The sequence below is a fragment of the Gossypium hirsutum genome, chromosome D09 (assembly GCF_007990345.1).
Source record: "Gossypium hirsutum isolate 1008001.06 chromosome D09, Gossypium_hirsutum_v2.1, whole genome shotgun sequence".
In the NCBI taxonomy this organism is placed as follows: domain Eukaryota; kingdom Viridiplantae; phylum Streptophyta; class Magnoliopsida; order Malvales; family Malvaceae; genus Gossypium; species Gossypium hirsutum.
The window spans coordinates 50,565,459-50,579,428 of NC_053445.1; the positions used below are offsets into that span (position 1 = coordinate 50,565,459).

At 34.7% G+C, this 13,970-nt stretch overlaps 2 protein-coding genes and 1 pseudogene across 3 annotated transcripts; 2 read left to right on the top strand and 1 right to left on the bottom strand.

Annotated features, from left to right (window-relative positions):
* The first annotated feature begins 1,888 nt into the window (after positions 1-1,888).
* On the top strand, positions 1,889-5,572 carry LOC107890487 (protein PHR1-LIKE 3-like; annotated as a pseudogene).
* A 1,206-nt stretch (positions 5,573-6,778) lies between these two features.
* Positions 6,779-10,267, top strand: LOC107890488 (uncharacterized). Of its 2 annotated transcripts, none has more exons than XM_016814939.2 (4): positions 6,779-7,627; positions 8,129-9,449; positions 9,704-9,885; positions 10,019-10,267. In XM_016814939.2, the coding sequence occupies exons 1-2, from the start codon at positions 7,003-7,005 to the stop codon at positions 8,629-8,631; spliced, it is 1,128 nt and encodes a 375-aa protein (XP_016670428.2). In that variant the 5' UTR covers positions 6,779-7,002; the 3' UTR covers positions 8,632-9,449; positions 9,704-9,885; positions 10,019-10,267. The 2 variants fall into 2 exon arrangements, with proteins under 2 accessions (XP_016670428.2, XP_016670427.2); XM_016814938.2 differs by having other exon boundaries at positions 10,027-10,267.
* Positions 10,268-11,211: 944 nt separating this feature from the next.
* LOC121220997 (ethylene-responsive transcription factor ERF062) lies at positions 11,212-12,382 on the bottom strand. The gene has a single exon (XM_041101263.1). The coding sequence runs from the start codon at positions 12,298-12,300 to the stop codon at positions 11,353-11,355; it is 948 nt and encodes a 315-aa protein (XP_040957197.1). The 5' UTR covers positions 12,301-12,382; the 3' UTR covers positions 11,212-11,352.
* Between the last annotated feature and the right edge of the window lie 1,588 nt (positions 12,383-13,970).

Genomic DNA, 13,970 nt, shown 5'->3' on the forward strand with positions numbered 1-13,970 from the left:
CGCTAACGTAAATAGGAGAGATTATTTCTTTATTTGTCTTTAGACAAAAAAAAATCCCTCCCCAACTCTTAGATAAAAGGATAATGTACTTCAATGTAATTGAACTCACATCCTCATGTATTAGCAATAATATCTATACGAATTGAGCTAAGACTTAAATCAATAATTTTTATAATTGTTAAATAGTTGTGATTGGTAGAATAATTTTTGTATTTGTTTCTAAAAATGCTAGTAATTTAATGAAAAGCCTTAATTGTTAAATTTAAAATCGAATCTTATCTTAATTTCGTAAACTGGGCCCACTTTTAGGGGAAGAAATTATGGGAAAGAAAGGTGGATAAGATATAATTTGTTTCTTACAAGTTACAACTTTTCACCAACCACGGTTTGGAGGAAAAGGAAAATAACAAAGAGCTTCAACAACTGAATCCAATTACTTGATTAAAATATCAAATTATATTGTTTTAAAATAGTTATTTATTTTTTATAAAGAGGTAGGCAATGACTATAAAATAAAAATATTATTTTTTAAACAATTCAACAAATTAGCATATTTGCACTTTAATCCTTCTAAATTGGCTTCACCTCAGTAAATGTTGGGGTTTGCTTTGGTCTTGATTCCTGTCGATGATCAAAATCTAGCCGTTGGTTACGACCGGTGGCTGGTTGTTAGGTGCTATGACGGCTTTCGGTGAACTATTGTTGGCTCCACTCTTGTTTGTGCAATATACTAAAACCCTTTGAGCTTGGTTTTGTTGGATTCGATTGAGGTTCAACTTTATTAAGATCAATGAGTAGGTTACTTAAAATAATAACAACCCATCAAAAGCTAGTGATCGATACACAATGAGACAAGCCTAAAAACCTTTTAAAGGACTTTTCCTTACATACCACAAATCCTTCAACCATCTTCTCAATCCAGCCCTCAAAAATTGACATCAACGGGCCTCAATGCCCTTTGTTTTTATTATTCCGGGTTGGGCTTGCCAACCATTTTTGTAGGAGTTCCATCACCTGTATCCACTTTGAATTTCTGTGCATATCTTTTTGTCAAAACATGAAAGCTTTCACTGTTAAACAGAGCATCTCTTAGGCCCCAACGTTGTTAACATTTCCAAGTAATAAATGCAAAAAGCTCAAACAGTAATGTTTAATATTTGTTGTGATGTCATTTCATAGGACTGCTGTGGCAATGCAATCAAAGCAAAAAAAGAAATACAAGAAAAGGTTGTCATTGTCAACAAAACAAAACAACACAAAATATTTCTTTTAAAAAAAGAAAAAAAAAACAAACAAAGCAACCCCACTGTTACACTTTTCCCATGTAATATTGAAACTTCATCATCATTACCAGCAGCGGAACCAGCGTGGTTGCCATTACCGGTTTTGTCCCAATTGACACGGACGGATCTCGGGTCGGAGTTCCGACAGCGGTAATCAAATCCACCGGAGGAAAGGGACGAAGATGAGGAAAGGAAAGGGACGGGGGTGGGGTGGGGAGAGTTTTTTTTATTTATTTAATATTAAATTTAAATTATTATTATATTTTTTAAAAAATATTTATGTTGTTTTATATATTTTTATATAAAAATTTAATAATTAAATGATTATACGTAAAATAAAACAAGCCAACTAGACTGCACATGATTCCTTCAATCTTACAAATACATTATATATAGACATACATATAAAATAAATAAAAAAGAGTACTCTTTTTGTCAAAAAAAAAAGAAAAGAAAGGGCGAAAAGAAAAGGAAAAAATAGTGCAAATATTTTATATGAATTAAAAATTCATTAATTTAGCATAATAAATTACTAATAAAATGAATTTTAAAAAAAGGAGAAAAAAGAAGAGGGAATTGAAAGTGAGACAAAGATATCGCTGTCTTAACCTCTGCAACGCTTCTAAAGTCACTCACTTCGCTTTTGTAATTCTCTCTCTGTGTCTCAAATTCCGGGGCTCCGTGCCCCGAATACGAAACCGAGCAAAACCCAACTCTGATTTACTCCTAATTGGTACTGGCCGGATATTTTCCATCACTTTCCTGGGAAAAAAAGCATAAAAGGAAAAAGTTTCAGGAGAAATGTACTCAGCTATTCGGTCGTTACCGTTGGATGGAAGTGTAGGAGATTATGAAGGGTCGTTTGATGGAACCAACTTGCCTAGCGATGCTTGTTTGGTTTTAACAACGGATCCCAAGCCTCGACTCCGTTGGACAGCTGAGCTCCATGAACGTTTCGTCGATGCTGTTACTCAACTTGGTGGCCCTGACAGTGAGTTTTTATTTTTTGCTTTCAACTCTAGAGATGTGATTTTTTTTCCCCTTTTTGTTTAATATATATATTTTTTCCCATTCGATTGGATAATAATGATTTATCTTAATGCTAATTGAGGTTTTCCATGTTTTTTTAGTGAAATTTTGAATGATGGGTCAATTTTAACTCTCTAAAGCTTTTAGTTCTTAAAATGTAGGTTGCCCTTTCTTAACTTTTTTCTTCTCCTTGTTGCTTTAGATCTTTGGTTGATGTGATATAATAGTGATGAGATTTGGTCATTGGGGTTCTTTGGGGTTGATTGTTGTACGTTGGTTTCTTTGTGTTAGCCTTGCATTTGAGGCTTTAGCTTCCTTTTATACTTTTATGTGGTTGAAACTTTTGGGTTTTAAAGTTTATGCCTTTTTGTTGTCAATTTGTGTTGCCATGGATCAAAGTCCCTAATTTTTTTTGTTTTGTTTTTTTAACTCATGGTATTTTGCCCTTTTAAAAAAAAATTATTGAACTAATTGGGGATGTTTGATATATCGTTGTTTTATAGGCGTAATTGAAGTGATTAAAAAGAGTGTTCTTTGCCCTTTTCTGAATGTAGAAGACATGTTTTTTAATATCAACATTGACTTAATTTCCAGCCACAATTGTTTTCACTGTAACCATTGTTCTGATTTAGAATCATGTTCTGTTTTTGATACCATTAACATCATTTGATAATCAATGGTGACATCTAGGATAAAAATACAATCAAAATTCAAAAGGACAAAACCTTGTTTAGGAGCCATTATGTTCAATAATTTTGGTACACGGTACTTTTGTTGGAAGACAAACTAGAGTAACTGAGGTACTGTTGCCTGGTCTGGAAAGAATATTCTTGGTATTAGTATCGGGCAAATAACCGGGTTTGTGCAGAATGTTATTTACATTGTTTAAGCATAGCTTGTAAGAAACAATTGTGCAAGCATCATACAACTAGGTTTTTTCCTTCTTTCGGAAATATGCCACATTCATTTTTTAATGCGATGCTCAAGCAACTGGGATTTAAATGGATTTCTAGCTCCATTTTTGGTGTGGAATTGTGACGATACTGCTGACCTAAATAAACTATATGCTGTAGTTGTAATAATGATGCTTGTGGGCTTGAGTTCACAAAATGAAGGGAAAGAGTACGAAAGTAGTTGCTTTTGTGAGTGGCTTGGGTCAAGTGTCAATGTGCTAAATAGAACAAGTTATAAAATTACGAGTGCTTTTATGATGGCCAAATGGCAACCACCTAACCCTTAGGCATCCTTTTGGTTGATTGAGGCTTACCACTGCTGAGGCAAAAGCTTATCAAGCTTCTTATGCTCTGAATCAGAAGTTGGGACATTATTTCCGGGTCTATGCTTGGCTTATATTCAACCAAAGATGTAGATGATTTATGCCCTAACTTCTCTAACAATAATAGTTGTGTCATGGTTTAATATTGTCCCTTAGACAGGGTGATCATATGTGCTTGTCTGTTTGAATTTTGGAATGATCTTTCTTGAACCAAACATAGCTGATCGACAAAGATATTATAAGTCAACATCGTGTAGCCTTCTGTTATATCGAATAAATCTCGATCTTGCTTACTTGTTTTGTCTTGATATGCATTGCAGAAGCAACCCCAAAGACTATTATGAGAACAATGGGAGTAAAAGGCCTTACCCTCTATCACTTAAAATCACACCTTCAGGTTTGTAACAACTGCCATATCTTTAATGGTCATTAGCTCTAGTTGTTCCCTACTTTAACTGGTGCTGACATGTCTTAAGCCCCTCTCATTCTATGTCAACTGTGGATCTTTTTAAGAAAAACAAAGAGTTGGAGCAACATAGATCAGAATTACTAAGCTTATTGTGTGTTTACCGTGCGCAATTAATATATGCATGTGTTTGAAGTAGGGAGCTTTGCCACCCATGCTAATTGAAATTCTAACCATTTGTATTTTCTACTTTTACTTGTCTACCTTTATATGCAGAAATACCGGCTGGGGAAACAATCTTGCTAGGAATCAACTGATAATTCTAAGGATGGTATGTGCATTATGTAGTCTTGGACCTTTGATGTACTTATGAATCATGACCGAGTACCAAATTACCAAATTTTTTTGTGAACATATACCTCTTTGGTTTTTGATAAAATTACCAAGTTTTTCTATCTTTATTTGCATTTAACCTCTTTGCAATTGCTTTCCTTTCTGCCACGAGAATGTATTATTATATGCAGTTTTGATGGTGGTCCTGCAAATTCTTGTGTCAACTAATAGATGCTTAGATAGTTATTATCATGCTCTTAATCGACTGATAACAGGATGTTTCGTTGGTGTTTCAGCTTCTTGTGTTGCAGAGAGTCAGGACACTGGTTCGTCTACAACATCATCATCGAAACTGGTAGCGCAAGATTTGAATGAGTATGTAATTTCTTCTCTGTTTCACAATCTTGTTACTTTCTCAGGCTTTGTATGAATGCTGAACTTCATCTTCCAAACAGTGGTTACCAGGTTACTGAAGCTCTTAGAGTACAGATGGAAGTGCAACGAAGACTACATGAACAATTAGAGGTTGGTTATATTGTACTTTTCAGTAACATTGGCTTTTTCCTGATATTTTTACGGTTAATCTCGGACATGTACATGCCAACCTAATCATTTTTCACTTTGCAGGTACAGCGTCGTCTTCAACTTCGGATTGAAGCACAAAGCAAATACCTACAGACAATACTTGAGAAAGCCTGTAAAGCTTTGAGCGATCATGTGGCTGCTTCTGCTGGTCTCGAAGCTGCCAGAGAAGAGCTTTCCGAACTGGGAATCAAAATTTCTAACGATTTTCAAGGGATGGTCCCTTTCGATAACATAAAATTGCCTTCCTTACCCGAACTTCCTGCAGCTTTAGAGAACAAAGCTACTACTACCGGTATGCCAGCCTGACCCGGTGACTGCTCTGTTGATAGCTGCTTGACTTCTACTGAAAGTCCTGTTTCACAGACTGGTATTACGAGGAAGAGACACAGGCCCTTGTTTGGTAATGGTGACCCTTTGCCGTTAGATGACAATTTAAGGTAAGAAGTAGAGTGGGTGATGCCTAATATTAGTTAATTGGCAGAACATTTCCATCTTAGAAATGCTACCTCGTTTCTCTTATTATTAATTATTATTTTGTCACACTCTAAATATATTTTTCTCTTTTATCACCTGCATCATGAATGGTGTGTATATACTAAAAGCAGATCCTTTTGAATATAGGGTTAAATCTAAAACTTCCAATTGCCTTCTCTAAGAAAACCAGTTCAATTGCTAATTCATTTGATTTTTAGTTTGGTTCAATTGATTCCGAGCGGTTTGCGGGTTTATAAGGTTAACCCCTCTTTTTGAATTGATACCCTAAGTGGTTTTTGGTCCAATCAGTCTATACGGTTTAATTTAAATAGCATTGTTTTTCTTTGCTTCAGTGTTGAAAAAATCGGATCAAAATCTCGAAAGTATAGTTTCAAGATTGGTTTCATTGGCAAAAAACCGGATTAAACCGATTTTTGTTAATTTTATTATTTTTATTAATATTTTTAACTCACTATTCACATATACCATTATCAAGGATAAACACCCTTAACGAATGACCCAACGTTGGGTTCTATTTTTAATAAATGATGAAATTTGAATTATTAGCTCTTTTAAGTATAATTGTTATGGAATCACTAACCTAAAGCATATAAGCCCCATATGTGATATGTTATTTTTATTTTATAAAATTCAAGTTCGACTATTTTCATTTTATAATGTATTATATTTTTTATATAATTTAGTTTTTTTAAGGAATATAATGTAATTTATAACCCTTAAAATTAAATATATAATATTATATCTAAAATTAATTATATTACATGTGTTTAAAAAAAACAGAAAAATGTATATATTTGAAATAATTTAATGAAAAGGATTTAAGTTAATTATGATAGTTAAAAATTCATATTTTTTTTCTTGAAAGGGAAAATTAATTCAATTACTCCATGAATGAGGCCATGCAATCAACGGTGAAAGACAAATTTCGTCAATAGGGCAAAAATTTTGGTCTCAAGTGCATTGACAAATCAACTTTGTCACGCTTCAAACATCATATATTTGGGTAACTGCAAGCACCTATCATGATAAAAGAAACAATCTCGAGAGCCCGAAATAATAAGAAGAATCAGCAAAAGAAACGAACATACATATGCAAAAGCAAAGTTAAAATTTATATAAGAGTTCATAAAAAATATTTATTAAGCAATGAAAAAGAATAAAAAAAAAACAGATAAAAATTAGAGAATACGACATATTTTAAATAAAATCCAACTTAAAACAAATGCGAGTGCCGTTGATACATAAATAGAGTCGAAATCGACCCGGCTTACAAAATAAAACGACGACGTGGAGTCCACGTCGGAATCGTAACCGAACCTTTAAATAACGAATTCTCAAAATCGGGAAAACATTTAAACATCAATCAAATGGACTAAAAATAGGAACTTGACAAAATAAACAACAAAAGCTATATCTTTCTCTTTCCAATTTCTTCTTCGATCCTTCCCCGACTCAATGATCAACCCCCTGTGGCGTTTTCTCGATCGCCATCATCATTGAGTCAGTCAATAAAACCAACTCGGGGGTGAGTTTACCCTCATTGAAAAAGCCTTTCTTTTTTCAATTTGAAAAAATTCCGTCCTATCTTTTTATCGATGGCATGCGAGGTTATAAATTCATGGACATTCAATGGCCTAGCGGGTGCTTTCCTTGATCTTTTCATTGCTTATATATTGCTTTGTGGATCATCTATTGCTTATTTGGCTTCAAAACTTCTGGGTTTATTTGGACTGTCCTTGCCTTGTCCTTGTAATGGATTGTTTGGGTACCCAAACAAGAACATTTGTGTCCAAGCCATGTTAGTTAATGACCCATCATTTAAAATCTCTTCTGTTCAATCTTCTGCAATGAAAAAGCTCCCTTTTGATTCAATCTGGAACAGCTTTTACGATGGAGAAGATTATGGCGATGAACGCAATGACAGCCAATCGAATTCTGAGAAATGGCAAAACGGGAACGTTGAAATGGCAGGGGAAGCTTCATGTAGTTCATGGCATGAGAAGAAGGAGATTGTTGGAGCTAAAAAAGAAAGCTTTGGGTCAATTCCTAAAAGGCCTGGGAGGCCTAGACTTGGTTTTAGGAGGCGTAAGAGAGCTGCTAGTGATGGTGGTGGAAAGACCTTTCCAGCATTGTACGATCCTTTGGTTTGTTTGAGCTCTTCTGCTAGTGTTGGTGCTAAACTTGGGACTCCAGCCAGCATCACTTCTGCTAATTCTGAAGGTAATGTTCTTTTTTGGATATGTTGGAATTTCATAATAAGGATTGTTTGGATGATTGAAATATGTTGATTATGATTAATTCACTCATTTAATAATGCTTTGATATCTATTTGGTAACACCTGTTTGACTAGCAATGCCTGTAAGGCTAACCCCATGTTTAGGATTTGCTTCAGATAATTGAGAATTATTAGATTCTTAGAAAGCTTTGAATGTAATCTGATGGAGTAATGATGATTTTATACTATCGAGGTTTGTGTATGTCTAAGTGGCAAATCCATTTGTGTTTGCACTTGCAATCGGCTATGTTGCTCCGACTATTCATTTTTCTTGAAATCCCAATATCCAATGCTTATTTGGACTTTTATATGGGATATGACCCTCCAACAATCCTCACATCCGAGTCTGAGTAACATAGGCAGCAAGTGTGCCTTTGCTTTTTAACTTGCGTTCCCTTTTCATGTGCTAATACCACATCTAATGTGCATGGTTATGTTTATTTAGATGGAAAGGGAAGCTCAAAAGGAATTGGATTGCTTAAACAAGGTTCTCATGGTTTTGAAACGGATGATGATCCTTTTGCTGTGGCTAAGAAGGAATTAGCAGTAGTTGAGTCCAAGTGCGGCGGTGACAAAAATTCAATTAGAGTCTTAGAACAAGCTCTAGATGAAGAGCATGCTGGTCGTACTGCTTTGTACCTTGAGCTTGAGAAGGAGAGAATTGCTGCTTCTACTGCTGCGGATGAGGCTATGGCAATGATATTACGTTTGCAAGAGGAGAAGGCAGCCATTGAGATGGAAGCTAAGCAGTACCAGAGGATGATAGAGGAAAAAACCGCGTTTGATGCTGAAGAAATGAACATTCTCAAAGAAATTTTATTAAGGAGAGAAAGGGAAAAGCTTTCTTGGAGAAGGAAGTCGAAGCTTACAAGCAAATGTTTTTCGATAAAGATCAATTGGATATCGATATGTTTGACGTGGCATCCATGCAGGAACAAAAGACTTTGAATGAGGAGCCAGTGCTAATGTCGCCTCAGTCTGTTGGAGAGAAGTTTGAGATCACATCTTTTGAGTCGCCAAATCAATCTTTTGATTTCGGGAAAGAGTGCCCAATTCCCAGACTCAATGAAGGTGCTGGTTTGAGTTCTAGCATTGAAAAGAAGCAAGCATATCCATCAAGAAGTGACCATGAGCCGACTACTCCTTGGGAATCTGATTGGCACGAGAAATCTGGTGAAATCAGTTCACACCAACATTCGATAGCAAAAGCAACTGAGGCTAATATAGTTTCCTCATTTAATAATGAAAGAATGGTGAAGCGTGCAGAGGACTTACATGGTTCAGATTCCAGTATTGTTCGTCATATTCTCGATGTTCATGTCATTAATCAAGAGAGAGGAAACAAAAAGGACAACAGATCAATAACTGTTACCACAAACTTGCCTAAAACATGTGATAATCCAACCACTGGTGGGTTAGAAATTGAGCCTGCGAGGAAAAGAAACAGTTTAGAAAGACCTGGTGGGTTACCGCCAATTGGTCCTTCACGAGTCAAATCTTCACCTTCCATTTCTCGTAGAAATTCCACGTCTGCTTTAGATTATGAAAAGTTTAAAATAGATAATGAAGTCGGTTTACTTAGAGAAAGGCTAAGGATTGTACAGCAAGGAAGAGAAAAGCTCAACGTACCTGCAGGGCGCAAGGAAAGAGAACAAGTTCAAATGCAAATAATGGAAAATCTTGCAAATCAACTTCGAGAGATACGACAGTTATCAGAACCCGGGAAGGCTTTGCAACAGGCCTCTTTGCCACCTCCATCCTCTAAGGTGCTGTATTACACTCTTTGCATCATCAAATCTATATTGCACTTTGTTTTGCGTGATTCGTTCTTCTAGAATATTACAGTTTCTACTTTCGTGTACAGTAGTTACAAAAAATCCCACACCGAACTAATACTTTGAACTATATTTTTACCTTGGTAGAAACTAGAAAGAGACCCATGAATCTATGCATTAATTCCCTTTTTTTGGAGCTAGCCCAGTAACAACTTAATTGCTTGCTGGAGCTTGTATAATTTCAGGTCAAGTCAAAGAAAAGATTTCGACAAGGTGCTCCTTTAGGAGCAATGAGAAGCATTTAAGAGAGATGATGGTACTTTTGAATTTCGATAAACAAGATGAGCTACATAATTTGATTCATTGGCTTCGTTTGGTGTCAGCTGATATCTTTCAAAGGCTTCAATTGCAACTTCCGACTTCACAAGTAAGTTATCTGCTGAAACTTTTACATGTTACGGAAATATTACTTGAAAAGAGATATATACACTCATACATACATATATATACATGTTAGTTTCATTTTATTCTTGTAGAATCCATTTTTGACTACTTGGTAGCTCTTTAGGTTCCTCAAAGAAATGAGCTTCTGTTGATCACACTCTCTGTAACTACCACTTGGGCTTACAGATTACGGGTTTTGAGTGCATTTGAATGGCATTCGCTGAGGTTATTATATGTAGTAATATCTTCAAGGGGGAATGTATTAGAAAATGTATTAGAAACAATGAAAGAAGTTGTCAACTATTGTATTGAATACATTGTTATTATTACTATAAATAATACACTGTCACCATATTTTGACTGAATCTGTTGGTTTTGTAGTTGAAAACTACTCAAGTTCTTTTCCTTTTCCTTGTTCAACTTATATTAAAATTTGGTTTATAGCTCCTCCTTAGCTATGTTACTTGGCTCGGGTGTGTGAAATAAGGGTATGGTCACATTTTCTATGTTTCTTCATGTATTTAGAAGATCTTTGAAGGTTATATCTATGTATTCATGTATCAGACATAGGTACTTTCAAGAAAAATAAAGTCGAAACAACTTAGATCCATAATGTTCAAGATCAAGTATTTTTTATTAGTTGGTTGATTTATAACGGATGTCGATAAAAATGTGCATATATACATAATTGTTATGGTGCTATTTTTTTTTCTTAGCTAGAATTCGAATCCTGAACTTGCTGATTACCATGTTACAAAAGGGGTTATATCAACAAATTGTATTATGTCTCGGTTCATGTATCCCTATTATTTTTTACAACGGATTGAAGTTCATGTGTATATATATAAATGAATGTATTTCATGTTTTATTCGTATAGATATGATGAAGATTAGGTTTGGCATTGTTAAGAAATTGTTTGTATTATAAGGGGGGAGGCCAAAATATATATATAGAAGATTCCTTAATTTTACTTTTGGTTTATCTGTTAATCAAATTCTTAAAAGTGGAAACATACTGGGCCCTCAAAAGCATTCAACCTTTTATAGCCTTTTTATCATTTAAACTGGGCTCATGAACCTTGCAATATTAGACAAATGAAAAAATATATACAATATAATACTAAAAAAATAATATGAATATAATACGAATAAACCAATATTTTAAAATTTATATAGTTGAATTTGTTAATATATATATAAATATTTATGTAACACAACAAAATACACAATAACATAAATTAATGAAGCTCATTAAAATTTTAATATATTAAAAACAAGAAATGAATAAAAACAATTTACGATGAACATGTTCGGAATTCAAACCTTGACATTTGCATTTCTTAAAACAGTTTTCTTCGTATACAGAAAGTTATAAAAAAAACATACCTGATCATATATGAAAAATTATCAATTTTTCGTTTTCTTTTTTCATTCAAATGAAAGGAAAATTTCATGAATCAGAGACCAAAAGAGCATCCCATATGATATCCATGTCCAAGGAAGGCAACCTACTCAGCTGTACACCATCAACATCCGATGATAAAGCCTCCATATTTTTTGTCGTATTTCGGTTCAAACCCGAAACTCCCTCCTCGGCCGGCATAGTTGTCGTTGTGTCGAGATCGGACTTCTTGTTAACCGTACTGCCTTGCGATATGGCCTGCAACTTAGCTTCAAGAATTGCAGCGGTGTTCCCATTCAAAGAATTGGCCATAACTTGATCCTTAAGGTCCGGAAAATTCAACTGTGCATATTCACCACGCAATATGTAAGCTGCTGTGTCGTATGCCATGGCGGCTGCTTCTGCTGTGTCGAAAGTACCTAACCAAACCCGAGTTCGATTCCTGGGCAACCTTATTTCAGCCACCCATTTACCCCAATGCCTTTGCCTTACCCCTCTAAACAGTTTCCCAGGCGATGAATAACCCTTCTGGTGCTGGTTTTGAAACCTTCGTCCACTGTATTTCATGGGGTGAGTCTTGGTAGTGCTAAGCCAATAATCACTAAAACCTTTGGATTGATCATTTGTGAAGCTCTGGTTGATTCTAAGCCATTGTTGAGGCGTCTGCAATGGTGGGTTTTCGTTGATGGGATCAATGACTCGTTTCGATGGACCAAACAGGGAAGTTAAATCTGGGAATTGTGACATGGTGGTCGCCATTGAAGGAGAAGGTTGAGCTTGGTTTATTGGATTAAAACCATGGTTAATGTCCTGGTTTATGAATCCAGGGACATTTTTTAACAAATTGGATCCTGGTGTTTCCTCTGATGATGAAGAAGCCCATATGATTGGATTGTTGAAAAATGTTGAACCTGTTGTTGCCATTCCATAACTAAAAGATGGCCAATCCTTGTTCATAAAAGTTTCCATTTTTAGAAACTTATCTTCCAAGCTCATAAATTTTGGCCTAAAATCACAACAACAACAACAAAAATTAAGAAAGGGAATAAGAAATAACGCAAACGAAAGCACGTTCCTTTATATAAAGTTTAAGCCATGGTAATTGATAATATAAAAGTATGACGATCCACCGAGCCGCGGGTGTACTAGAAAATCGTAAAATACACGCAAGGTAATTAAATTATTAATAATTTTATGTTTTGGTCATTAAATTTTAAAAAGTTATAAATTAGTTATTGAATTATTTAAAAATTTTTATTTAACTCACTGAACTATTCAAAAAATTTTATTTAATCCATCGGGCTATTATGATTTTTTTTTAAAACTTGACTAATAAGCTTCAAGTGACGATTCAACAATCAGTATGGTAAATTAGTATCCATCGATAAGTAGAAGAACATAACTTAGATCCAAGTTGAACTAACGATCAGTGTTGGAGATTAGAGAATAAAATTGTTTAGATTTTAAGTTGTAGATTTGTGACGTTTAAAGTTGTTTCATGGAGAAAATTTGAACTATAGAAGAGAAGAGGAATAAGAACTTTCAATTGGTGCAAACAGTACAAACAAATAAGGCCATACAACAATAATTTTAATAGTCTAATGTAGACCTGTCCATGGGCCGAGCGGCCCGGCCCGGTCTGACGGCCCGCCCAAAATATGGGAGGGTTCGGGTAAAAATATAGGCCCAAAATATGGGCTTCGACAAAAAAACGAGGCCCGTTTAAAAAACGGGTCGGGCCTCGGGCACCACTTTTTTTGCCCGGGCCCGGCCCGAATATAATAAATATATTTTTTATTTTTATTTTTAAATTTTAAAATACTTTTAAAATATTTTTATTTTTATTTTTATTTTTATTTTTATTATTTTTAAAATAATTTTTTAATGTTTATTAAAAAATGGGTCGGGCCAGGCTCAGGCTTATGATATTTTTCCCGGGCCGGGCCTGGGCAAAATTTCAGGCCCATATTTTGGGTCGGGCCCCGGCCTAGTAGGCGGGCCAAATATTTTCTGGGCCCAGCCCGAACCCGGCCCGGCCCATGGATAGGTCTAGTCTAGTGACTTAAATAAAAATTTCTGAATAATTTATGAAAATTTTTGTAACTTCAAATATAATTTATCTATAAAAAAAACTTGGGTTATTTTCAAGTTTTGGTTGACATTAAAATTTTAACCTTTTTTTTCTGTTCGTATAAATTTATTTTCCGAAACCACAATATTATAAGTTAATGTGTGGGTCAAAGTTTGTGGAATTTCAAAATCCCTGCACATTTATACTTTGCCATAGTCATCTAGGGTTCTTAAGATGCTGTGTACGTAATCTGCAATGAAATCATCTTCACATACCTTTACTTTCCATGCCACAATTAATATTAATATTATTATCGAGAATGTGAAATGTATTATCCTCCTATTTAAATATTATTTTATCGTATCTGCTCTTTTTAATACAAAATTTAAAATTATCTATAACTCCTTCTCAACTCCTAAATAGGAGAATAATGCGCTTAAACGCAGTCAAACCCACATCCTCCTTCATTTGCAGCAATATCAATGATAACCGAACTAAAACTCAATCGATAAAAGATTATTCACTTATAAATCCCATTTGGATTCAAATTTTCTAAAGTAATATTCAAAGAATAGTATGAAAAAATCTAGAATTT

Coding starts and splice junctions, on each gene's coding strand:
- LOC121220997 (XM_041101263.1), bottom strand. CDS start 12,300: ATGAGCTTGGAAGATAAGTTTCTAAAAATGGAAACTTTTATGAACAAG.
- LOC107890488 (XM_016814939.2), top strand. CDS start 7,003: ATGGCATGCGAGGTTATAAATTCATGGACATTCAATGGCCTAGCGGGT. Junction 7,628..8,128: donor CACTTCTGCTAATTCTGAAG/GTAATGTTCTTT, acceptor ATGTTTATTTAG/ATGGAAAGGGAAGCTCAAAA.